At 42.1% G+C, this 25,555-nt stretch overlaps 1 protein-coding gene across 1 annotated transcript in view; it reads left to right on the top strand.

Moving 5' to 3' along the window:
• LOC110522476 (MAM domain-containing glycosylphosphatidylinositol anchor protein 2) overlaps window positions 1-25,555 on the top strand; it is a 379,869-nt gene that overhangs the window by 308,085 nt on the left and 46,229 nt on the right. The window contains exons 13-15 of the mRNA XM_021600903.3: window positions 3,960-3,980; window positions 7,326-7,481; window positions 11,908-12,069. Of these exons, the coding sequence (XP_021456578.2) occupies window positions 3,960-3,980; window positions 7,326-7,481; window positions 11,908-12,069 (339 nt within the window). The remainder of the gene's footprint in view (window positions 1-3,959; window positions 3,981-7,325; window positions 7,482-11,907; window positions 12,070-25,555) is intronic.

Genomic DNA, 25,555 nt, shown 5'->3' with positions numbered 1-25,555 from the left:
CACTTCCCGGGCGGGTGGTGCTCGGGTGTCATCGTCACCGGCCTATTAGCTGCCACTGATTGTTTTTCCTCCCCCTCCTTGTATGTTTATTGGTAGCACCTGTTTATGTATAATTAGTTTGTCTTTATTAGACAGCCGGCCCGCCTGGTTGTTGTGCGGGATTATTTCAGTGTAACCTTCGGCTCTGTTGTAGAGGTACGTGTTAGTGCCTGGTCGTGATTTTTCCGTTGTACATTTTGATTCCCTGTGTTTGGGAACGTAACTATTGTGAGCACCCTGTGGTGCGTTGGTGCTATTAAAGACGCACAGCATTGCACTCTCTGTCTCCTGCGTTTGACTCCACACCCACGACACCCGGAGCATTACACAGTTGTGTTATGCGATAGATCCCAAATTAATACAACCGTGAGCATCACAAAATATCTTAAAAGCATTGCGAATGATGAACAGATCAGAATGTTTAGCTTAAAATGTTGATATACTATTAGGCTATTTCTTCACATTATAAGCACAGCAATGCGCACACGACAGTAGGCTATAAGCGTGAATGTTCCAAAATGCTGTGAATTAGCGGGAAAACACCATACTCATAAGTAACCGGGAATGCGATTATCAATTCAATGCTTTTTTATGGTGAAAATTATCTTCCTCCAACTTGGAACTCAAGCGCTGCCTATGTATGCCAGTTAGGCTCTACACCGGTTGTAAAGCTGATTAATTTGCAGCATTTTAAGAAGTTATTTGGCCACTTTAGTTGTGATATAAACCTTAGCAAAACATATAGGCCTGTGGGCTAGGCTAAGGAGATGTGCGACTATGATTTGAAAAAGTTGCCAAAAAAAGTAATGCGTTGTTTCTTGCCTTAGTGCACGCAAGCTGGGCATCATTATAATAATTCACAAGTGATAGGCTAATATTGTCACCCATCAGACTCTTCTTGATTTAATCTTGTCTTTACATATTATTTATTATATGTGTGAAATTAGTTTTTTGATTTAAAATTGACTATTATCATGCACATGTCTCGGAACAGGGGCAGTGGGAAAAAATATGTGCGCAACATGAGTTCATGGGTACCCTTGAAAAGTTTGATTTGATTTTCAAATTCATTTGCATTGATGTCAGAGTGATTAGAGGGACAATAGAGCGCTGAGTACCAGGGAGTTAGCAAGTTTGGTAGACTACTAATGACCATCAGCAGCATCAAAGCTTGGAGAAGCCTAGTTACCGGGACTAAATGGTCACTTGGAATTAGAATGCGGTCATGACTCGTGACCGCCGGTGTGGCGGAAATATTGTCTGTAGATTGCTTTGTATGTTTCTATTTTTAGTTTGGTCAGGGTGTGATGTGGATGGGTATTCTATGTTGTAGGTCTAGGTTTTCTTTTTCTATGTGTTTGGCCTGGTATGGTTCTCAATCAGAGGCAGCTGTCTATCGTTGTCTCTGATTGAGAAACATACTGTGTTCAGTGTAATAAATATGACGAACACTTACCACGCTGCATATTGGTCCGATATTTCATACTCCTAGTCAGAGGAAGAAGAAAACCGTTACAAAAATGGTCACCTAACAGCCCTACTAGCAATACAATATTTCATCCACTGGCAGATGGGTGTGCGCATGGTCTAAAGTTTGCAGGGACGTAAGCACATTCTCAAATCAAGTAACATTTTTATAAACGCCAATCATGAAGTGGAAAGACATTTATTGGATATTTCAAACTTTTTTAACAAATCAAAAACTGAAAAATTGGGCGTGCAAAATTATTCAGCCCCTTTACTTTCAGTGCAGCAAACTCTCTCCAGAAGTTCAGTGAGGATCTCTGAATGATCCAATGTTGACCTAAATGACTAATGATGATAAATACAATCCACCTGTGTGTAATCAAGTCTCCGTATAAATGCACCTGCACTGTGATAGTCTCAGAGGTCCGTTAAAAGCGCAGAGAGCATCATGAAGAACAAGGAACACACCAGGCAGGTCCGAGATACTGTTGTGAAGAAGTTTAAAGCCGGATTTGGATACAAAAAGATTTGCCAAGCTTTAAACATCCCAAGGAGCACTGTGCAAGCGATAATATTGAAATGGAAGGAGTATCAGACCACTGCAAATCTACCAAGACCTGGCCGTCCCTCTAAACTTTCAGCTCATACAAGGAGAAGACTGATCAGAGATGCAGCCAAGAGGCCCATGATCACTCTGGATGAACTGCAGAGATCTACAGCTGAGGTGGGAGACTCTGTCCATAGGACAACAATCAGTCGTATATTGCACAAATCTGGCCTTTATGGAAGAGTGGCAAGAAGAAAGCCATTTCTTAAAGATATCCATAAAAAGTGTCGTTTAAAGTTTGCCACAAGCCACCTGGGAGACACACCAAACATGTGGAAGAAGGTGCTCTGGTCAGATGAAACCAAAATTGAACTTTTTGGCAACAATGAAAAACGTTATGTTTGGCGTAAAAGCAACACAGCTGAACACACCATCCCCACTGTCAAACATGGTGGTGGCAGCATCATGGTTTGGGCCTGTTTTTCTTCAGCAGGGACAGGGAAGATGGTTAAAATTGATGGGAAGATGGATGGAGCCAAATACAGGACCATTCTGGAAGAAAACCTGATGGAGTCTGCAAAAGACCTGAGACTGGGACGGAGATTTGTCTTCCAACAAGACAATGATCCAAAACATAAAGCTAAATCTACAATGGAATGGTTCAAAAATAAACATATCCAGGTGTTAGAATGGCCAAGTCAAAGTCCAGACCTGAATCCAATCGAGAATCTGTGGAAAGAACTGAAAACTGCTGTTCACAAATGCTCTCCATCCAACCTCACTGAGCTCGAGCTGTTTTGCAAGGAGGAATGGGAAAAAATGTCAGTCTCTCGATGTGCAAAACTGATAGAGACATACCCCAAGCGACTTACAGCTGTAATCGCAGCAAAAGGTGGTGCTACAAAGTATTAACTTAAGGGGGCTGAATAATTTTGCACGCCCAATTTTTCAGTTTTTGATTTGTTAAAAAAGTTTGAAATATCCAATAAATGTCGTTCCACTTCATGATTGTGTCCCACTTGTTGTTGATTCTTCACAAAAAAATACAGTTTTATATCTTTATGTTTGAAGCCTGAAATGTGGCAAAAGGTCGCAAAGTTCAAGGGGGCCGAATACTTTCGCAAGGCACTGTACGCACGATTTATAAATGACACAACCAACAAAGGCTCAAAACACAAAACACAACCAACAAAGGCTATTCCTACAAATTAGTGAGATGAAACATCTCACATGCCTCAACGTTTATGTAAGGTGCTTGTGAGTGGAAGTTGCCTTTGGTACGGACATCAGGCTGTTCTTAGTAGTCCCAGTCTCACACAATAGATAGCACAGAGGGGGAAGTGTGTGTGTGTGTGTGTGTGTGTGTGTGTGTGTGTGTGTGTGTGTGTGTGTGTGTGTGTGTGTGTGTGTGTGTGTGTGTGCGTGCGTGCGTGTGCACTCATCCGTGTGGACAGATTTGTATCCTCTTATTTCAAATGTCTCATTTGTTCTTGGATCCATTCCTATCTTTACTCTGATAATGATTGTCTCTGCTGCACTGGAGATGATTTCTCTATCAGTTATGCCATTTAAAAGTTGATTAAACATTTCCATTTCCAATTAAACTCTATAATTGTACTCTCATAGAATGTGTCATTAGAAGTTGAGATAATGGCCACCAGGAAACAGAATTCAAAGTTTACCAGCTGCTAATGTTCAATCATTACAAATGTCAGGTTAGAAGGCTGCATAACAATGTTTGTGTGCTGTTTTGGGTGTAACGGTACCTTTTGACATTATGTCCCATTACTCCGCAACACCTCAAGGGCAACACCCAAACCCTTCTATATGAGTAAGCAAACTGCTGTTTAAATGATGGAAGACTATTGTATTGTTTACTAATGACTACCTCGCTTTTGATTTTCAGCTCCCGTCAACCCTCACCTGAGTAAGTAACTGTTTGTATTGTCTCTCACATCACTTAGCATGTCTCAGAGTATGATGAGGACATTCCCACCCTTAACTAGGCAGAGCTGAGCAGCCCTGCCAGAATCCTGCTGAGTAGTTTTCCTGTAATATACTTTATAACTGGGGGATGGGGGATATCAGTGGAATGTGTGTGTGCGTGTGCGTGTGCGTGTGCGTGTGTGTGTGTGTGCGCATAGTGCTCATTAATGCATTCTATGTGTTCTCTCCAACGTTCTCACATTAATCAGGTCCCATGTAATTTACGGAAAACCTCCACATTAACATCTCCCTACTTCACAAACACTCGCTTGCTAAAGCGTATTGTGTAATTGTGTTGGGTTAGCAGTTAGCACATACAAATATAATCATTTATTACCAGCATCATTATCAAACCCCCTATAGATTATAGATGGCAGCCAATCTTATCTAAACAATAGATCTAATCTGCACACCTCTTCACTACTCCCCGACAACCCCCCCTTCCTCCTACTCCTCCTCCTCCTCCTTCCACTTTTCCATCTCCTACTCCTCTATGTCCTCCTACACTCCACTCCACTCCTCCCCTCCCAATCCCCCGTCCATCTCCACTAAGGCTCAGGTCCATGTAGTTTAGCTCACAGTGGATTGACATTAGCAGAGAGATGCTGGGGGCCAGACCCCCATTTAGATCTGCAAATCTGGACACTGGAGGGGAGAGGAGTCAAGAGCTGAGACCCCTCTCTCTGTCTCTGGCTGTCTTAGCTGGGCCACTCTCCTCTGTGAGTGTGTGTGTGTGTGCGCCTCTCTCTCTCTCTCATCTCTCTCTCTCCCCCCTCTCCTCCTCCCCTCCTTTCCACGCCTGCTTCTCCACTACCTGTGTAAAGCCTCTAGTTCCTGCCTCCACCAAGGTCGCCACTTCAAACTGCTTCGAGCTACCTTTTAATAAATCAATGAATATTTATCACACGGCCCCACGTCCTGAATCTAAATGCTGCTTTTTACCAACTCTTTGAGGACACTTCTGTTTCTAAATGTCTCCTGGTTATATCGTGTTGTTTTCATATTATATTATTTTATATTACAGTTTGACAACCATATCTCTTTAAGAGAACCGTCGATAGAGACCTACAGGGCCTACAGATGTAGAATCTTAATTTATAATTAATGGACATTTTTGTGGGAGTTAATACATCATTCATAAGGGGAAATCAAGTGTGTGTGTGTGTGTGTGTGTGTGTGTGTGTGTGTGTGTGTGTGTGTGTGTGTGTGTGTGTCTGTGCATGTCTCAGTCACCAGATCTCAACCCAATTGAAAACTTATGGGAGATTCTGGAGCGGCTCCTGGTACAGCGTTTTTCACCACCATCCACAAAATACCCCTCCAGTAGAGTTCCAGACACTTGTAGAATGTATTGCAAAGACATGTGTTCGAATACCCATACTAACATACTGTATACTACATACTTAATGAGTATATACACTACATACTATATACTATTTGTTAATTTTAGTATACTGTAAACAAAGTGTATTCTTTCAGTGTACTAGCGCTTTGCCTGTCTACCGAAAATTGATGCTGTTGCTATGCAACTTCTTGCTAGCTTGTTAGCATAACAAATGACCAGCTAGAAATCTTACGACTTCATTAACATTGTCCATTGAGAACACACAACAACTATACCACTTAGCTAAGCTAAGAATGACATGAATAATCAAGTCAATAAATGTTTTCCTCCATCTCCATCTGTATTTGATGTTTCATTATTTGTGCCCATTCCTATGTTAAACCCTATATGGCTCAACTCTGCACGAGATACACTGTATGCGGCTCGAGACAGACATACCACACACAACTATGAATAGTTAATATACTGGAACGTTTGATGCATTAGTAGCTAACTAACATTAGGTAGCTAGCTAACATACCAGTACATTGGGGAAGCAAGTAGCCTACCGGTTAGAGTGTTGGGCCAGTAACCAAAAGGTTGTTGGATTGAATCCTATAGCTGTCAAGGTAAAAAGGTTTTGCCCCCGAACAAGGCTGTTAACCCACTGTTCCCCAGTAGGCCGTCATTGTAAATAATAATTTATTCTTAACTGACTTGCCTAGTTAAATAAAATAAATACATACAAGCAACTGCTGTAATGCTATGTGGTTCGTAAGGCTAGTGTAGCTATCAAATTGTCAGCCAATGTAACTTACTGTTATGTAACTTATTTGAAAAGTAATTACTTCTTTATTACATTGCTCAATATTTTCTTAACATTTGTTTGAATTAGTTAAAGCAATGAATATTCACTTTTTGGACTTAAATTTGTATCTGTGCTCGTCGGACTTCGGCTGAATATTTTCTGTTATTTTCTTCAAATCTGAAAATGTTGTGAAGCCACGCCCATTTTCTGAAGAATTTGCCCTAAAATGCACAGAAATGGTGTCCACTGCTTGTATACTTTGAATTTCGACGAATAGATGTACAACTTTTGGCATACTAACTATATGCATACTATGACCAATAAGCATACTACATACTCAATTTATATCAGAAATAGTGCGGTTAGTGTGAGTATTCAAACACAGCCAAGGAGTATTGAAGTTGTTCTGTCAGCTCGTCGTGGCCCAACAGCCTTTTAAGACACTATTTTGGTGTTTCCTTTTTTTTTGCATATACCTGTAGCTCTCTCATTGTTAGACACACATGCATCGGCCTGTGTTGATTTCAAACATCATTAACTTCAACAGTATGTCCTCTTATAGAATGCATTGCACAGCAGTAATTCATGATCCACTAGATTCATGGTCAGCTATCTGAAGCCATTCATTGGGTGAACTCAGACTCAGAGACTTAGTCGTGCAACCATTGGTAGACATGCATAGCAGTATCCATTGACTGATGTGTTTATTCACATGATCAACATAAGAATATAGAATGCACCGCTGCCATTCATTCATGGTTCAGTAGCCAATGTCATGGTGAACACCATGAAAAGGTTCTATCAAGTAATTCCATCTGTACCAGAGGAGGCTGGTGGGAGGAGCTATAGTAGGACGGGCTCATTGTAATATCTTGAATGGAATTAATGGAACAGAGTCAAACGTGGTTTCCATATATTTGATGTGTTTGATACCGTTCCATTCATTCCATTCCAGCCATTACAATAAGCCCATCCTCCTATAGCCTCATCTGATTTGTACCTACATTTGGACATGATTATAAGAGCATTTCTCGACCAGTGCTCCATGACAGTTACTGCAGCGTTCATCTACTACTGTAGACATTACATGATGAGGTTCTAGTGTTTATATTCCAATGATGACTGTAACAGTGGATTTCTGATCCGCTCTTCAGGAGAGTTCCACTGCAGCTTCGAGGAGGAGCCCATCTGCATGTTCACACAGGACAAGAACGACGACTTCGATTGGACGAGACACAGCGCCGCCACCCGTGACACCAAGTACACGCCCAACACCGGGCCTAGCGGTGACCGCAGCGGATCCAAACAGGGTGAGCAAACCCAGGAAAGAAAACAAAGCTACTGTACTGTATGTTTTATTGTGATGTTATTAGTATTTTAGGTGCACTGTGTTTGGGAATCTTCAATGCGACAAAGAAGGTCATATGGGAATTGTTTTGCCCACAGTTAACTATGTTAGCCAGGTTAACTAGTTAGAATATTTTTGGACACTTATTTGCAAGCGTTTGGCTACGACTCCAGGTGGCTTCAGCTATGTGACATGTATCTGTTTGTGATGCATGTTCTTTCACAGCGTATTGGTACGGTTGGCTTCCAGGTCTTTCTGAGTAACATTTTAGTCTTGACCCTGGTAGTCAACTCAGTACAACTCAGTACTGTATAAACAACACACACTACACGCGGCCAATCAATAACACTTGTCAATATCAACACAATGGAACATGCAACAAACAATTAACCTTTTGCGTGTAGGGGGCAGTATTTTCGTTTTTGGCTAAAAAACGTACCCATTTGAAACTGCCTATTTCTCAGAATATGCATATAATTGTCAGATTAGGATAGAAAATACTCTAAGGTTTCCAAACTTGTAAAAATATTGTCTGTGAGTATAACAGAACTGATATTGCAGGCGAAAGCCTGAGGAAAATCCAATCAGGAAGTGCCTCTTATTTTGAAACCTCTCTGTTCCTATGCAAGCCTATCCTCCATTTAAAGGGACATCAACCAAATTCCCTTTTCTATGGCTTCCATAAGGTGTCAACAGTCTTTAGACATAGTTTCAGGCTTTTATTTTGAAAAATGAGCGTGAAGGATCACATTGCGTAAGTGGATAGGTGGGAGCTCTCAGTGTCAGTTTTTGTGCAACTGAGTAAAGCCTCCATTGTTTCTCCCGCTGTTATTGAAAAACCTACACACTCGGTTGATATATTATCGAATATATATTTTAAACACAACATGAGGATTGATTATAAAAAAACTTTGACATGTTTCTGTGGACATTATGGATATTATTTGGAATATACGTCTGCGTTGTCGTGACCGCTCTTTCCTGTGGATTTCTGAACATAACGCGACAAACAAACGTCGGTATTTTGGGTATAAAAATAGTCTATGGAACAAAATGAACATTTGTTGTGTAACTGGGAGTCTCGTGAGTGAAAACATCCAAAGATCATCAAAGGTAAACGATGAATTTGATTGCTTTTCTGATTTTTGTGACCAAGCTTCCTGATGCTAAGTGTACATGATGTTATGCTATGCTATCGATAAACTTACATAAACGCTTGGATTGCTTTCGCTGTAAAGCATCATTTCAAAATCTGAGATGACAGGTGGAATAACAAAAGGCTAAACTGTGTTTTGCAATATTGCACTTGTAATTTCATGAATATGAATATTTTTTTAGTAATATTATTTGACTGTGGTGCTATGCTATTCAGCGGTTGCTGACGAAAATGATCCCGCTAACGGGTAGCGCCAAGAATTAAACACTCTCCCTTTCATGGTAGTCATCTCTCTCTCTCTGTGTATCCTCCCTCTCTCTCTCAACTCTCTCTCTCTCTCTCTCTCTATATATATATATATATATATATATATATATATATATATATATACAGTGGGGCAAAAAAGTATTTAGTCAGCCACCAATTGTGCAAGTTCTCCCACTTAAAAAGATGAGAGAGGCCTGTAATTTTCATCATAGGTACACTTCAACTATGACAGACAAAATAAATTTAAAAAATCCAGAAAATCACATTGTAGGATTTTTTATGAATTTATTTGCAAATTATGGTGGAAAATAAGTATTTGGTCACCTACAAACAAGCAGGATTTCTCGCTCTCACAGACCTGTAACTTCTTCTTTAAGAGGCTCCTCTGTCCTCCACTCGTGTATATATATATATATATATATCCCATCCTCTCTCTCTCTGGTTTCCATGGGGACAGTGCCTGACAGAGTTGCCTGCTAGTGTTCAATATGAGAGATTGATACAGTGTAAACACAGGCAAATTCGTTTCACAGTCTGACACACAACCTCAGCAAGAAACGGTGGCAGTTGGCCTGTGTGTCAGTCCCGAGGGAGAGTGAGCATTGATCTGCTCTTTACAGGAATGGACAGCTCTAGTAGCACCAGCAGCTGAAGTAGTAAATAATATACTGGCTTTAATCACTGTAATTAGTTGAAACTGTCCAGCATTTCATTACCAGCCACCAGTCCTAAGGGGCTGCAATTATCTGATATCAAATTCAACAAAGAGAAGAAATTCTATTTGATTTTAGCTGGAGGGTATGAAGGTTTTTAACCATCCTAGCTACCTTCCCCCGACCCAAAGTGGGACTGTAGTTTGAGTCTGTAATGAGACTCGGGCCATGTGCGGGGAAGGTTCGTTTCACTGCTGCTTCTCCCATGAAGGTTTCAGATCTGAGATATGGCCATCTATTCTGTCCCCTCTGCCCTCTGGTTAGTGTCTGGTTAGAGGAGAGGTCTTTAGTGGAAATTGACTTCCACTGTTTCACTCGTAGCTGGATGGAGACGCCATTTTCATACCAAACGATTCTGAGATATTGAGGGCTTGTTCCATGCATCCTCTATATCATGTGCCCATACATCCTCTATATCATGTGCCCATGATATATACAGTGCCTTGCGAAAGTATTCGGCCCCCTTGAACTTTGCAACCTTTTGCCACATTTCAGGCTTCAAACATAAAGATATAAAACTGTATTCTTTTGTGAAGAATCAACAACAAGTGGGACACAATCATGAAGTGGAACGACATTTATTGGATATTTCAAACTTTTTTAACAAATCAAAAACTGAAAAATTGGGCGTGCAAAATTATTCAGCCCCTTTACTTTCAGTGCAGCAAACTCTCTCCAGAAGTTCAGTGAGGATCTCTGAATGATCCAATGTTGACCTGAATGACTAATGATGATAAATACAATCCACCTGTGTGTAATCAAGTCTCCGTATAAATGCACCTGCACTGTGATAGTCTCAGAGGTCCGTTAAAAGCGCAGAGAGCATCATGAAGAACAAGGAACACACCAGGCAGGTCCGAGATACTGTTGTGAAGAAGTTTAAAGCCGGATTTGGATACAAAAAGATTTCCCAAGCTTTAAACATCCCAAGGAGCACTGTGCAAGCGATAATATTGAAATGGAAGGAGTATCAGACCACTGCAAATCTACCAAGACCTGGCCGTCTCTCTAAACTTTCAGCTCATACAAGGAGAAGACTGATCAGAGATGCAGCCAAGAGGCCCATGATCACTCTGGATGAACTGCAGAGATCTACAGCTGAGGTGGGAGACTCTGTCCATAGGACAACAATCAGTCGTATATTGCACAAATCTGGCCTTTATGGAAGAGTGGCAAGAAGAAAGCTATTTCTTAAAGCTATCCATAAAAAGTGTCGTTTAAAGTTTGCCACAAACCACCTGGGAGACACACCAAACATGTGGAAGAAGGTGCTCTGCTCAGATGAAACCAAAATTGAACTTTTTGGCAACAATGCAAAACGTTATGTTTGGCGTAAAAGCAACACAGCTGAACACACCATCCCCACTGTCAAACATGGTGGTGGCAGCATCATTGTTTGGGCCTGCTTTTCTTCAGCAGGGACAGGGAAGATGGTTAAAATTGATGGGAAGATGGATGGAGCCAAATACAGGACCATTCTGGAAGAAAACCTGATGGAGTCTGCAAAAGACCTGAGACTGGGACGGAGATTTGTCTTCCAACAAGACAATGATCCAAAACATAAAGCAAAATCTACAATGGAATGGTTAAAAAATAAACATATCCAGGTGTTAGAATGGCCAAGTCAAAGTCCAGACCTGAATCCAATCGAGAATCTGTGGAAAGAACTGAAAACTGCTGTTCACAAATGCTCTCCATCCAACCTCACTGAGCTCGAGCTGTTTTGCATGAGGAATGGGAAAACATTTCAGAATACACACAATACACACAAAACACACAATACATGTATAACATGATGTCCTATGAGTGTCATCTGATGGAGATAATCAAAGGTTAGTGATTAATTGTATCTATATTTATGCTTTTGTGACTGTGAAATATTGCTCTGTGTGTTTTTGAATTTGGTGGTCATCTAACATAAATATAGGTTGTGTTTTCGCTGTAAAACATTCAAAAAATCGGACACGATGGGTAGATTAACAAGATGTTTATCTTTCATTTGTTGTATTGGACTTGTTAATGTGTGAAAGTTAAATATTTCCAAATAATATTTTTATCAGCTGAATGGGAGGGCGTGTTCTCTTCAGGGAACTCCTTGTGCCCCCTTTGCCCCAACAGGATTTATTAAGAGTCATGTCTACAAACAACAGAGCTCTCATTGGGTCCTAAATACAGCCTGGCCCTCTGGTGTTGTTCTCTCTACCCACAGGTATAACCTTGTTATTTGGTGTTGTGTTCTCCCCACCCTACAGGTTTCTACATGTACATCGAGACATCCCGGCCTCGGAAGGAGGGTGAGGTAGCAAGGCTGGTCAGTCCTTTCTTCAACGTGGCGCCCAAGAACCCGTACGGCATCACCAATCCCCCGGCATACTGCTTCGGCTTCTTCTTCCACATGTACGGAAAACACATCGGTAAGAAGAACATGTCAGTCTTTTTCCCTCCAACACATAACAGCAAGTCACAAACAAAGGACATGTTCCTTGTATTCTCTGTATTCTCTCATCAATACATGATTGAGTCAGAGGCTTCATGTCGTAATCATCCATATTAGATCCATTATTCTGGACATTGGATCCAGTATAAGACCCATAATTTTGATTGATGGCTTTATGTTTTTCCCTTTAAAACCTCTTCATCCTACCCCCTCCTTTTTCGAACATTTTGTTAAAAATCGCGCAACATTTCAGCGTCCTGCTACTCATGCCAGGAATATAGTATATGCATATGATTAGTATGTGTGGATAGAAAACACTCTGAAGTTTCTAAAACTGGTTAAATCACGGCTGTGACTATAACAGAGCGTGTGTTTCATCGAAAAGCGCAAGAAAAACTGGTCACTGAAATCTGAAAAAAGTATCCATGCGCACCTTTCATGGATTGTTTAAAGGAAACCAAATTTAATATGGAGACGGATGCAATTCCTGCAGCTTCAAAAACATAATTTTCATTGACAAAAATCCTTTGAGACATTACCAATAGATCCGTCATTCCATCCAGCCACCTCAATCGATTTTGGAAGATTGAAAAATGGACACTGTTTTCTTGTGTAGCTGCTATTGAATACAGATCGCCCAGTGATCAATTTGATCGCTTATTAACGTTTACAAATACCTAAAGTTGGGTTATAAAAGTAGGTTGAAGTGTTTTGTCAAAGAATATAGGCAACTTATATAATTTTTAAACATGACGTTGCGTGTTGGAAGAGAGCTTTTTCCTGATGCAGACAGGCTATACAAATGGATATTTTGGGCATTCATGGACGGATTTAATCGGGAAAAAGACCAATTTGTGATGTTTATGGGACATATAGGAGTTCCAACAAAGAATATCATCAAAGGTAATGAATGTTTTATATTTTATTTCTGCGTTTTTGTGTAGCGCCGGCTGCGCTAATTCTTTTGTTTACGTCGCCTTCAGGCATTTTGGGGTGTTGCATGCTATCAGATAATAGCTTCTCATGCTTTCGCCGAAAAGCATTTTAAAAATCTGACTTGTTGGCTAGATTCACAACGAGTGTAGCTTTAATTCAATACCCTGCATGTGTATTTTAATGAACGTTTGAGTTTTAACGAGTACATTTAGCATTTAGCGTAGCGCATTTGCATTTCCAGGTGCCTACTTGAGACGTCTGCGTCTCAAGTAGGAGCAAGAAGTTTTAAGAAGATGTACACTCTTAAAAATCAAAGCGCAAGTTGGAACCAAATGTGACCTGATTCAGGAAACTGGACGTATGACGCAAGTCACGACTTCACAGGAGAGCTGTTTGAATGTAAAAAATATTTTGGGGATCAAAATAAAAAAAATTGACAGGAATGCCTTCTCGAACTTGTGAACTTTCATGTGCCTTAATAACAAACTTGTATGCCATCTGTAAATACGAATTAAATTGTTAAATTACGAACCTTGTTGGTTAAGCCACAGAAAAAGCGAACAACCTTCCCACTAGCCATGATTGGCTGAGATAATGAGTGGGCTGGACATGCCGAGAGAGGAGTTAGGATTGGTCTGCCATATTCAAGGCTTCTGTCTATTTGAGCTCGTCAGTCTATGTCGGTAATCGTGTCGAACGCGGCATTTTTTCATGTATTGTGTTGTGCAATTGCATAAGTGTTGCTCCCCATTTTCTGGAGGGTCAAGTTTTGATGTCAGTGGAACTAGAGTATAATAGCTAAAGAGATGGAGAAAACACCTGTCTCCGGATTGCATCTTCAAGCTAAGGGCAACCGTAGTATGGCATTCCTGACAGGGAGATGCGTCCAGCATCATACATGATGATGTATATAGGACAGATAGTCTAGCGTTAGCTAGCTACATTTTCAGATATTACACATTTCTAATTTTGACTGAAAGTGGTTTCATTAAAACTAAACTGTACTGTTAGCTAGCTAGCTAACGTTAGCTGTCTGGCTCTCTAGCTGACGTTATTATTTGTTTCCCAGAGACATTTACTTTCTATTTAGAGCCTAATTTTAGCTAGCTAACATCGGACCTGGTTGGTTAGTTCCCAACACTGTGGCATTGTTGGCAAGCTGTTCATTGTTGTTTAACTAGCTAACATTAGATGGCTGGCTCGTTAGCTAACGTTACGTGACATGCGTGATCTTAAACGTTGTTTACCTAGCTAGGTTGATTGTTTACCTAGCTAGCTAGCTATATGTCTTAAGCTAAAGTGTACTGTTAGCTAGCTAGCTAATGTTAGCTGGTTGGCTCTCTAGCGGAGGTTATTATTTATTTCCCAGAGCTGTTTGCTTTACTAGTTAGAGCTTAATGTTAGGCATTGTTGGCTCTTTGTTCATTGTTGTTTAATTAACTCGTGTTAGCTGGATGGCTCGTTAGCTAACATTACGTAACGTGTGTACAACAATATGGCTGGTGTCAGTAAACATCTGCAAAAAAGCACCATTTTACATTTTGCTACATAAGACCTGAATCCAGGTGGTGATTCACAAATAGGGTTTGGTGTTATTCAGATTTGCATATCATCATACCATCCTCCTTTCATCCCGGGATATACACTATTTCTGGCTTTGTACTCAAGGGGGTGCCAAAAACACAAAAAGCTCATTGGGCATCTACAGTGGTTCATCCTTTAAAAGTTGCAGCGCACTGCAGTACAGCTTGCGTGGTGCCGCAGAATTCTATGGCATGTTATTTAAGTGCCAACCACTGGTACCATTAATGCTAGTTAGTGCTAGTTTGACCACCAGAGGGCATCTTTGAGAAGCATTTGATAGCTTTCATTAGTGGCTGTACTAGAGAATTGAAAACCTTTTTTGTAAGAACATAGTATATGGGACTGATTTTAAGAAATGTTACTTAATTAATTAGATTAATATTATGGTTTTTCTATTTCAAGAAAAACGTAATGGATGGAACGGAAAATATGGCTCTGTACAACGTGATGGTCGAGAGTAGGCTACAGTGCTGGACTATTTAGCTAAAGAATCCCTGTGTCGTGCGGGCACGTGGCAGACCTGGGCTCAATTCCCCAACAGGGAGGAAGGAGTAGGCTGTCCTTGTAAATAAGAATTTGTTAACTGATTCAATATGTTTTATTTCATAGTTGTGATGTATTCACTATTATTCTAAAATGTAGAAGATGCTGGAGGAAACTGGTACAAAAGTATCTATATCCACAGTAAAACGAGTCCTATATCTACATAACCTGAAAGAGCCATAAATGGGATTGTTCTTTGAAAAACCATACAAAAATCCAAAATCAGAAATGTTTGATCCCTCCAAGACCGAAATTGAATAGCCCTTCTGTAGGGATTTAAGACTAATTTGCATAGTTCGCAGGGTGCCCTTGAAGTGAGTTACTATTGTTACCCATGACTGTGTTTGCTAGTGACAGAGACACAGTTGTTGCAGTCCTGTGGCCTTCACCAAGTGAGATCCAAAGTGAATATGTTGTCATAACACTTGTATTATTTAAGACAATACAATACATATTTTATAAGGCCTAGTTTTACCCTAATACAATGATATGAACTCATAATTTGCCTGCAAGTCACATTATGCTGGTTTGCAAAGTGATGTGTATTTCCTATTGTGGATATCCAACATTTAGAAATGTTATTCTCCCACAAATCTGCACTCAAAATGACTGCCAGGGTTGGGAAGACTAAGATATTAGAGTACCTTAAACATCTAAACTTAAACAACCCATTCAGTAATTTTCAAAGTAAGTTTCAAGTCCAAGTAACAGATTAGATTAGTTTAGAAAACTGTATGTTATTTAAATTTGAGGTGCATAAGATTAATTAATCAATCAATGTACATGCAAAAAATAGGCGTTTAAACAAACAATTCTAAAAATCAACCTGCAATAGAGCATGCTGGGAAATATGATACTGATGTGCATGGTTTTGGTTCAACTCTGGTTATTAACACTGGGGTTCTTTTATCACCACTGAGTGATAATATAACTCTTTACAGTATGAATTTAACTATTGAATAAACACTAGAATTGTTACACTGAAAAATCAACACTAGTTAAAACACTGACCAATGTCCTGTGTGCTATGAAAGGGACTTATTTGCAGGTATCCATACATTTCAAGAACCTTATAGAATTCTGAAGAACCGTAGACTCAAAGGTTCTTTATCAGGCAAGAGATCTCCAAGGCACCTTAAGAGCTAACGAGGAACCATTTAAGAACCTTTATTTTGTCCAGTGCACAGTACCAGTCAAACTCATTCAATGTTTTTTCTTTATTTGTACTATTTTCTACATTGTAGAATTATAGTGAAGACATCAACACTATGAAATAACACATATGGAATCATATAGTAACCAAAAAAGTGTTAAACAAATCAAAATAGATGTTGTATTTGAGATTCTTCAAAGTAACCACCCTTTGCCTTGATGACATCTTTTTGATGTAGTTTCAGAGAGGAGACGTTTATCTGAACGCATCCACGTCTACAACCATTTCCTGTCTCCCAGTGAAGAGGTACTCTGGTACTAATGCTCTGCTCCCAGACTCTCTCTCTGTGTGTGTGTGTGTGTGTGTGTGTGTGTGTGTGTGTGTGTGTGTGTGTGTGTGTGTGTGTGTGTGTGTGTGTGTGTGTGTGTGTGTGTGTGTGTGTGTGTGTGTGTGTGTGTGCGTGCATGCAAGGGGGAAGTAAGATTGGACCCCTGGCAGTGAAGCAGTACCAGCTATGTCCTCTACTGGGCTTGTACTCTCCAGTGTGCGTGCGTGCGTCCACATGTGTGTGTGTGTATATACAACTCAAGTCTCCACAGTGAAGCCTATCAGTCTAACAGGGGGGTAGTAGTAGACTACATCAGGGTAGAGAGGGAGGGAGTAGGACGTAATAGTCTCTGGTCTCATCTTTACTGATAATAGTCTGGTCTCATCTTTACTGATAATAGTCTAGTCTCTTCACTGATAATAGTCTGGCCTCCTCTTTACTGATAATAGTCTGGTCTCTTTACTGATAATAGTCTGGTCTCTTTACTGATAATAGTCTGGCCTCCTCTTTACTGATTATAGTCTGGTCTACTCTCTACTGATAATAGTTTGGTCTCTTTACTGATAATAGTCTGGTCTCATCTTTACTGATAATAGTCTGGTCTCCTCTCTACTGATAATCGTGTGGTCTCTGGTCTCCTCTCTACTGATAATGGGGTATTACTTCACCTCTTACATTACCTTCTCATTGTCTCTTAGTGTCCCTAATGAAGCCTGCAGAGAAAGTGTTTGCTGTGAAGAGCTCTAAAGTGAGTCCCTTTGCTGTATGAGACAACTGCTATTGAAACATCATTGTCCTGCATCAAACAAGAGAGCGAACTGACATGGAGGGAGCTAGCTACTGTATCATCCATCTTGACAAAGGGCTGTGCTAGAGTTAGCATCAAGATGAGGGATATTGTTGAGTTAGCTATGCACGCGTGTGCATATACACACACACACACAAGCAGACATTCACGCTCACATACACACACCTACACTGTGGAGACTAGTATGCTTAGCCTACCCTAGTGGAATGTGGGAGTTGCCAGGTGCGGTTGGCTCCGAACATCTGGAATGTGTGAAGGGGGGAGAGAGGGAGGAAGGGGGTCAGTGGGGAGATTAGAGCAGTTCCAGAGCTCAGCTGAGGTTGAGCAGGCCTTGACATTTCCAATTTGCTCAGATTGATCACCAGCCGAGTCCCCCTCTCCCTCCATCCCCTTCATCCCTCCTTCTCTCCCTGCACACCCCCTCCCTCCTTACCTCCCTGCCTCCCTCCATCCCCCAGACAGTGCCTCCTGGACCTCCTCCAGGAATCTCTCAAGCAAGAGATGTTAGTCCTGTTTGTTGTGCCAGGATTTCCAGGGTTTTCCACCCCTCTTCTCCCAGCAGTTGTAGGTCACCCAGCCTTAGTAAACCCATTGCCATCAGTTGCCTCTGCAGCGTAGCCACTGAACCAATTTCAAAGGGATGGCTGGGTTGAGGAAGATAGGCTCCTCCCACACCCACAGCCCAGGCTCCACATCCCCTTCTCGTGTGGGCCTTAGCAGCTGCCAGGCCCTCAGCCCTGCAGAGTAAAAGTCTGAGAGACCTGCTGTGCTCAGACTCTGCAGCTTCATGAGGAAGAGCTGCCGGTCCAACCCTAATCCACCAGCTCTCCTCAGCAGCGCGCATGTTGGTTCCCTCCAGCTGACATCTCCTACCCCGACGCACTCACACAACACGCAAAAGATATCCAGTCCAATTATTCCCCTGATTGTTTTACAAAACTCCACTGTGAGACCATCAACCCCCGGTGCACGGCTGGGGGGCAGAGTTACAGCCTCTGCCAGTTCATGGGACAACAGGGCAATGTCTATTTCATCCCTATGTGCCAGAGAGAGCTTAGGTAGTTCTGCAAACAAAACCTGAGCACACATAGGATCACACAGTTCTGCCCTATACAGTATAGAACTCCACAGTCCGCTCCCGCATCTCCCCCACCACAGAGGTCACCCGCCCATCCGAAAGACGTAGACAATGCATACCCTTGGCTTCCCCACTCTCTTTCCAAACCAAAGAACAAGTAGCTGGGAGCATCCATCTCCTTGAGCATGGAAAACCTAGCTCTTACAAGTGCTCCCTTTGCTTTAACCTGAAAAAAACTGCCCAGGTCCCTACGTAATTCAGCTAAATTAGCCTGGAGGCCTACATTGCCTTGCCCCATTAGCTCTACCTCCATCTCACTAATACTACGTTATAGTTCCCCTAAAACTCTCCTAGCCTCTGAGGATGAGAGCGCTGTATACTGTTCCGGGAATCTTCCGATGGCATTGAGGAGTACACCACATCAGTCACTGGCTTTATCAATAAGTGCATCGAGGACGTCATCCCCACAGTGACTGTACGTACATACCCCAACCAGAAGCCATGGATTACAGGCAACATTCGCACTGAGCTAAAGGGTAGAACTGACACTTTCAAGTGCGGGACTCTAACCTTGAAGCTAATAAGAAATCCTGCTATGCCCTGCAAAGAACCATCAAATAGGCAAAGCGTCAATACAGGGCTAAGATCGAATTGTACTACACAAGCTCTGATGCTCGTCTTATGTGGAAGGACTTGTAAACTATTACAGACTACAAAGGGAAGCACAGCCGCAAGCTGCCCAGTGACACGAGCCTACCAGACAAGCTAAATCATTCTATGCTGGCTTCGAAGCAAGCAACACTGAGGCATGCATGAGAGCATTAGCTGTTCCGGACAACTGTGTGATCATGCTCTCCGTAGCTGACGTGAGTAAGACCTTTAAACAGGTCAACATTCACAAGGCTTCGGGGCCAGACGGATTACCAGGAGGTGTGCTCCGGGCATGTGCTGACCAACTGGCACATGTCTTCACTGACATTTTCAACATGTCCGTGATTGAGTCTGTAATACCAACATGTTTCAAACAGACCAACACTGTCCCTGTGCCCAAGAACATGAAGGAAACCTGCCTAAATGACTACAGACCCGTAGCACTCACGTCTGTAGCCATGAAGTGCTTTGAAAGGCTGGTAATGAATCACATCAATACTATTATCCCAGAAACCCAGACCCACTCCAATTTGCATACTGCCCAAACAGATCCACAGATGATGCAATTTCTATTGCACTCCACACTGCCCTATCCCACCTGGTCAAAAGGAACACCTGTGTGAGAATGCTATTCATTGACTACAGCTCAGCGTTCAACACCATAGTGCCCTCAAAGCTCATCACTAAGCTAAGGATCCTGGGACTAAACACCTCCCTCTGCAACTGGATCCTGGACTTCCTGACGGGCCGCCCCCAGGTGGTGAGGGTAGGCTGCAACACATCTGCCACGCTGATTCTCAAAACTGGATCTCCCCAGGGGTGAGTGCTCCGTCCCCTCCTGTACTCCCTGTTCACCCAGGCACAACTCCAACACCATCATTAAGTTTGCAGACGACACAACAGTGGTAGGCCTGATCACCTACAACGACGAGACAGCCTATAGGGAGGAGGTCAGAGACCTGGCGGTGCCAGAATAACAACCTATCCCTCAACATAAGCAAGACTAAGGAGATGATTGTGGACTACAGGAAAGGAGGACCTGAGCACGCCCCCATTCTCATTGATGTGGCTGTAGTGGAGCTGGTTGAGAGCTTCATGTTCCTTGGTGTCCACATCACCAACAAACTAGAATGGTCCAAACACACCAAGATAGTCGTGAAGAGAGCACAACAAAGCCTTTTCCCCCTCAGGAAACTAAAAAGATTTGACATGGGTCTTCAGATCCTCAAAGGTTCTACAGCTGCAACATTGAGAGCATCACTGCCTGGTATGGCAATTGCTCGGCCTCCGACTGCAAGGCACTACAGAGGGTAGTGTGTACGGCCCAGTACATCACTGGGGCTAAGCTGCCTGCCATCCAGGACCTCTACACCAGGCGGTGTCAGAGGAAGGCCCTAAAAATTGTAAAAGACCGCAGCCACCCCAGTCATAGACTGTTCTCTCTACTACCGCATGGCAAGCGGTACTATAGCAGTCTCCCCTGTTGTGGAAATGTCATGTATTACCAAATAATGAGAGAGCAAACCACAGACAAGTCAGAGTATATTATAAAGTCCATATTTAATTATTTATGAGCTTCACCATAGCCCAGTGACTCTCAGATCAATTCAGTGTCTATAAATGAATTCTCTCAGAGTGCTTACAAAACAGTTCTTAGTATCATTTATATCCAAGACACACCCATCTCAACTCACATGACGAATAACAGATCTTAGGAACATTACACAAATAACCTTTTACTTGAAAGAGGAGTATCCCATAGCTAGATAGCATTAGCTATAAATTATTGTTCAGTTTGGTCTCCTAAACAAAGTTCTCATCTCGTTCTTGGTACCACTTAGGACGAAAACATTACCTCATCCAATAGCATATATCAATTGTCAATTCTAGATACTCCCATCTCAAATACACTCCCTCCTGGACAAGATCAGAAAAGACAGTGAGCCTCCTAGGCCATATACTAAATCAAGATAAGGGCATACAATAGTTAGACACATTCCCATAAGAAGACAAGCCTGACCTCTCCCCTCTCTGGGGCCCAAGTAACTTTCCTACATAAGCATACTTATGAAAATGTATTATTCAATGTTATTTATCAATGTTACCTAAATAATTCTGATTCTGCCACGACAACCCCTACACACCTCCTTTGAGGAGCACATTTTTACAGACAGACCAGATACAAAAAGGACTGCCACCCCTGCACTAACTGTCATGTTGTGTCTTGTTTCTGTCCTTTCCTTTCACCCTGTCTCCCTCTGCTGGTCGTACTAGGTTACCGTTTCTGTCCCTCTTTCCCCCAGCTGTTCCTTGTCTTCTCTGACTACCTCATTCACCCCTTTTCCCACCTGTTCCCCTTTTCCCTCTGATTAGGTCCCTATATCTCTCTCTGTTTCTGCTCCTGTCTTTGTCGGATTCTTGTTTGTGTTTTTCATGCCTGAACCAGACTATCGTCATGTTTGCTGCAACCTTGTCCTGTCCTGTCGGAATCTGCCGGTCCATCTGAGCCTACCTATGTTTTGTCATTAAAGAAGCTCTGTTTACGTTAATTTGCTTTTGGGTCCTCATTCACGCACCGTAACACTAACAGTTGTCCCATGGCTCAGCACACTTGCCCCTTTCCGCCAGAGCCCCCAATTGACTTAATTCACCACATCACTATGCGTCCCCTGCAGAAACAACACCTGTACTTTTTTTTGCTTTAGATATTCACCCAACACAGTCCTCTTTCCCGCATCTCTGGCACCATTTATATTAAGAGAGCCTACCCAAAGAGTCTCCATAAGAAGTGGGAGAAAAGCCATCAAAGAAAGAGACCAATAGCAAAGCTCAAAAGGCCCCAGTGCCGGAAAGAAACTATTCATATAAACAACGTCTGAAGGTAGACCTTTACGCACTGTTGTGACCCACTTCCTCAACCTAAACCGTTTCCTGGGTGAGAGGACACCATGCCCTTACAAACTGTCGTGGAAATTCAGTACTGAGAGAGACTTGGTCATTTCTTCAAACAATCATCTTTATTTAATATTGATTAATTATTGCAATAATGAAGCCTTCAATCCAACAGTCTTGACTGTCGGACCGAGTGCTTAACTTTTACAGAAATGCAGAGTTGTGTGTATATATAGTAGACCTAAAAATTCTGTCATGGCTGTCTCCACCCTTCCCATGCAGACTAAGGTCCATCATAAGACACTCTGGGTTCATCTCCTGGTCATCTGCCTCTGGTGTTGTTTTACCACATTGCAGGATAATTAGGAATACTGAGGCCTTTGTTCCGCTCCTCCAGGCTTTCTCTTCCCCGGCTAAACATACACCATATCTTGTCTATGGAATGCAGGCTCAATCAGACCGGAGACATATGTCTCACATGCACCACTAATCATAGAATGGAATGTGGCTATTGGTTTTTATCACTAAGATATCCATCTCAAGCTATCTCTAGTAAAACCATACGCCCGGATTAGCTGCAGCATGCTAGAGTGGAGACCATAAAACACGGCATTACCAGCACATGAATATCTTACTGCTTGTTAAGTAAATACAGTAATTGTTAAATATCCAACAAATGAGGTAAGTATGTCATTTTTCTATCAAAAAACTTTACCAGATCGCAAAGAAAATCCTCAAGATTAACTTTTTTCCCCTTCTTCTCATTCAGGAACCTTGACAGTTCCCTCACCGTATACTGACTGGCTGTCAGCTCTGAACCCATTGAGGAGGAGTCTTAAAATAAATCCTCCTCATCGTCCTCTTCCTCAGACTCACCTTCCTCCTCCTCATCTCCATCTCCCATCCTGACCACCCGCCCTTTCTCTCTAGTCGGGGCCTCCCTACCAGCACCAGGCAAAGGTTCCTTTCTTCTCACCCCTTTTTCCTCTTCCACATGACACAGTCCTCCAACCCCCCTTGTTGCTTCCCCTTCCCCACAATACTCTCCTCATCCACTAGCATAACATGACTAGACCCAGCCTCAACTACCCCACCATCTATAGCCTGACTAGACCCAGCCTCATCTACCCCACTCTCTGTAGCATGACTAGGCCCAGCCTCTGCTGCCTGCGTCTCATGGCCCCTTGCACGTTGACCTCGATTTCCCCCACTGGCGCTTGTACCCTCCTCTTGTCTATGGCCTTTATGTGGGCATGCAAAGCTCTTATGCCCCAAATCCCCACACTCAAAGCACCGTAGACTATTTGTGCTGGCAAACCCTGCGTAGAGCCCCTCCCCATGCCTCACTTTAAAATGCACGTTCAGCTGTTGCTCATTGTTATTCAGTAACATGACTACTTGCCTCCGGAACGAAACAACATGCTTGACAGCATCTGCCTGAAAACCTGCAGACAGTACACGAAACCCACTAGCAAACTTACCAAAACGACTCAGCTCTTTCCTGATTTGATCATCCGTAATAAACAGAGGCAAATTTGCAACTACGTCCCTGGTCGAGGGGGTAGAAAGAGGAGAATTGGCACCAACACACCCCTTACAAATATTCCACTAGCAGAACCTCCTCCACCTTAAGGAACACACCTGAATCCATGCCATAACGGCAGTGTCTTCTCCGCACTAGGCTGCAAAGCCATCACGCACACTAAGCCTTTCAAACCCCAGTAAACTAAAACTCTGTCCTTTTCCTCCCTAACTTAAAAAAAACAGTGGGTACCGCTAAAACAAACAGTGCATCAAGAGAGAGAGAGAGAGAGACTTTCCAAATGTATCTAGCGGGCGGCGCTAGCTACCTGGGCCAGGGTCTAAACAAGTTTTCTGAAGCGCACTTCAAAGATTGCCTTTGGAGCTGGTGTCACGTTTGTTTACAGGATTAAGTCAGAGCACACAAACACACACACACCAAAGAGTATGTTTTATTTGGAGCTCTGCGAAGTGGCCAGGGGATCAGGCCTATTTCATTAGCTAGGAGTGCTAATGCTATTTGTGCTCTGTCTAGCTCTCTAAAGCGCTGTAATTCCTCTTTCTAGGCAAATAAAATGGGAAGTGTCTGGCGGTTATTGGGGAATTAATCCTATCCTGTATTAAACTGATTATCCCTTTGGGGTTTACTGTTGTGAGACTATGGAAAAGAGATTCTCCCAAATAAAATTATTAGGAGTGGAGGGATGGAACATTTTCCTCCTCTGCTTCAGAATAACTAATTAAAAGCCTTCTACACTACATTCAGCTCTGTGACATCAGTAAGGAATATTGCGGCACATTGCTCATCTGTTTTATATAGGCTGCACATGTTACTTCAAAGTTTCTTCAAGATGAGTCTGCAACAGCTCCACATACACAGATTACAAAACATGCCTGTAGGGAATGCAGGAGTTGGCTGGAGAGATTCATTAATAATCAACAAACACACACACACACATGTTCATTCCCACATCCTATCGCTGTGAGTAGCCCAATAAAAAATGTACAACTGGACTCGACACCATCAAAATCCCTGTTTGAGCACTATGACACTGACATCCCTATCTACAGTACAGTAGACATCTCTACACTGCCTACAGTACAGTAGACATCACTAAACTATCTTTAATACAGTCGTCATTACGACCATATCTACAATACAGTAGACATCACGACACTATCTACAGTACGGTAGACATCTCTACACTATCTACAGTACGGTAGACATCTCTACACTATCTACAGTACGGTAGAAATCTCTACACTATCTACAGTACGGTAGACATATCTACACTATCTACAGTACAGTAGACATCACTACATTGTCTACAATACAGTAGACATATCTACACTATCTACAGTACGGTAGACATCACTACACTATCTACAGTACAGTAGACAACTCTACACTATCTAGAGTACAGTATATTACACATCTCTACACTATTTACAGTACAGTAGACATATATACACTATCTACAGTACGGTAGACATCTCTACACTATCTACAGTATGGTAGAAATCTCTACACTATCTACAGTACGGTAGACATATCTACACTATCTACAGTACAGTAGACAACTCTACACTATCTAGAGTACAGTACATTACACATATATACACTATCTACAGTACGGTAGACATCACTACACTGTCTACAGTTCAGTGAACATCTCTACACTATCTACAGTAGACATCACTACACTATCTACAGTAGACATATCTACACTATCTACAGTAGACATCTCTACAAAACACAGTACAGTAAGGTAGACATCACTACACTGTCTACAGTACATTAGACATATCTACACTATCTACAGTACAGTAGACATCTCTACACTGTCGACAGTACACATCACTGCACTGTCTACAGTACAGTAGACATCTCTACACTCTCTACAGTACAGTAGACATCTCTACACTCTCTTCAGTACAGTAGACATCACTACATTATCTACAGTACACA

Source organism: Oncorhynchus mykiss, chromosome 4, assembly GCF_057628025.1.
Source record: "Oncorhynchus mykiss isolate SJ-2025 chromosome 4, ASM5762802v1, whole genome shotgun sequence".
NCBI classification, from domain to species: domain Eukaryota; kingdom Metazoa; phylum Chordata; class Actinopteri; order Salmoniformes; family Salmonidae; genus Oncorhynchus; species Oncorhynchus mykiss.
Note: the sequence above shows the minus strand (reverse complement) of the source record. Positions and strands in the feature narration are given on the sequence as shown.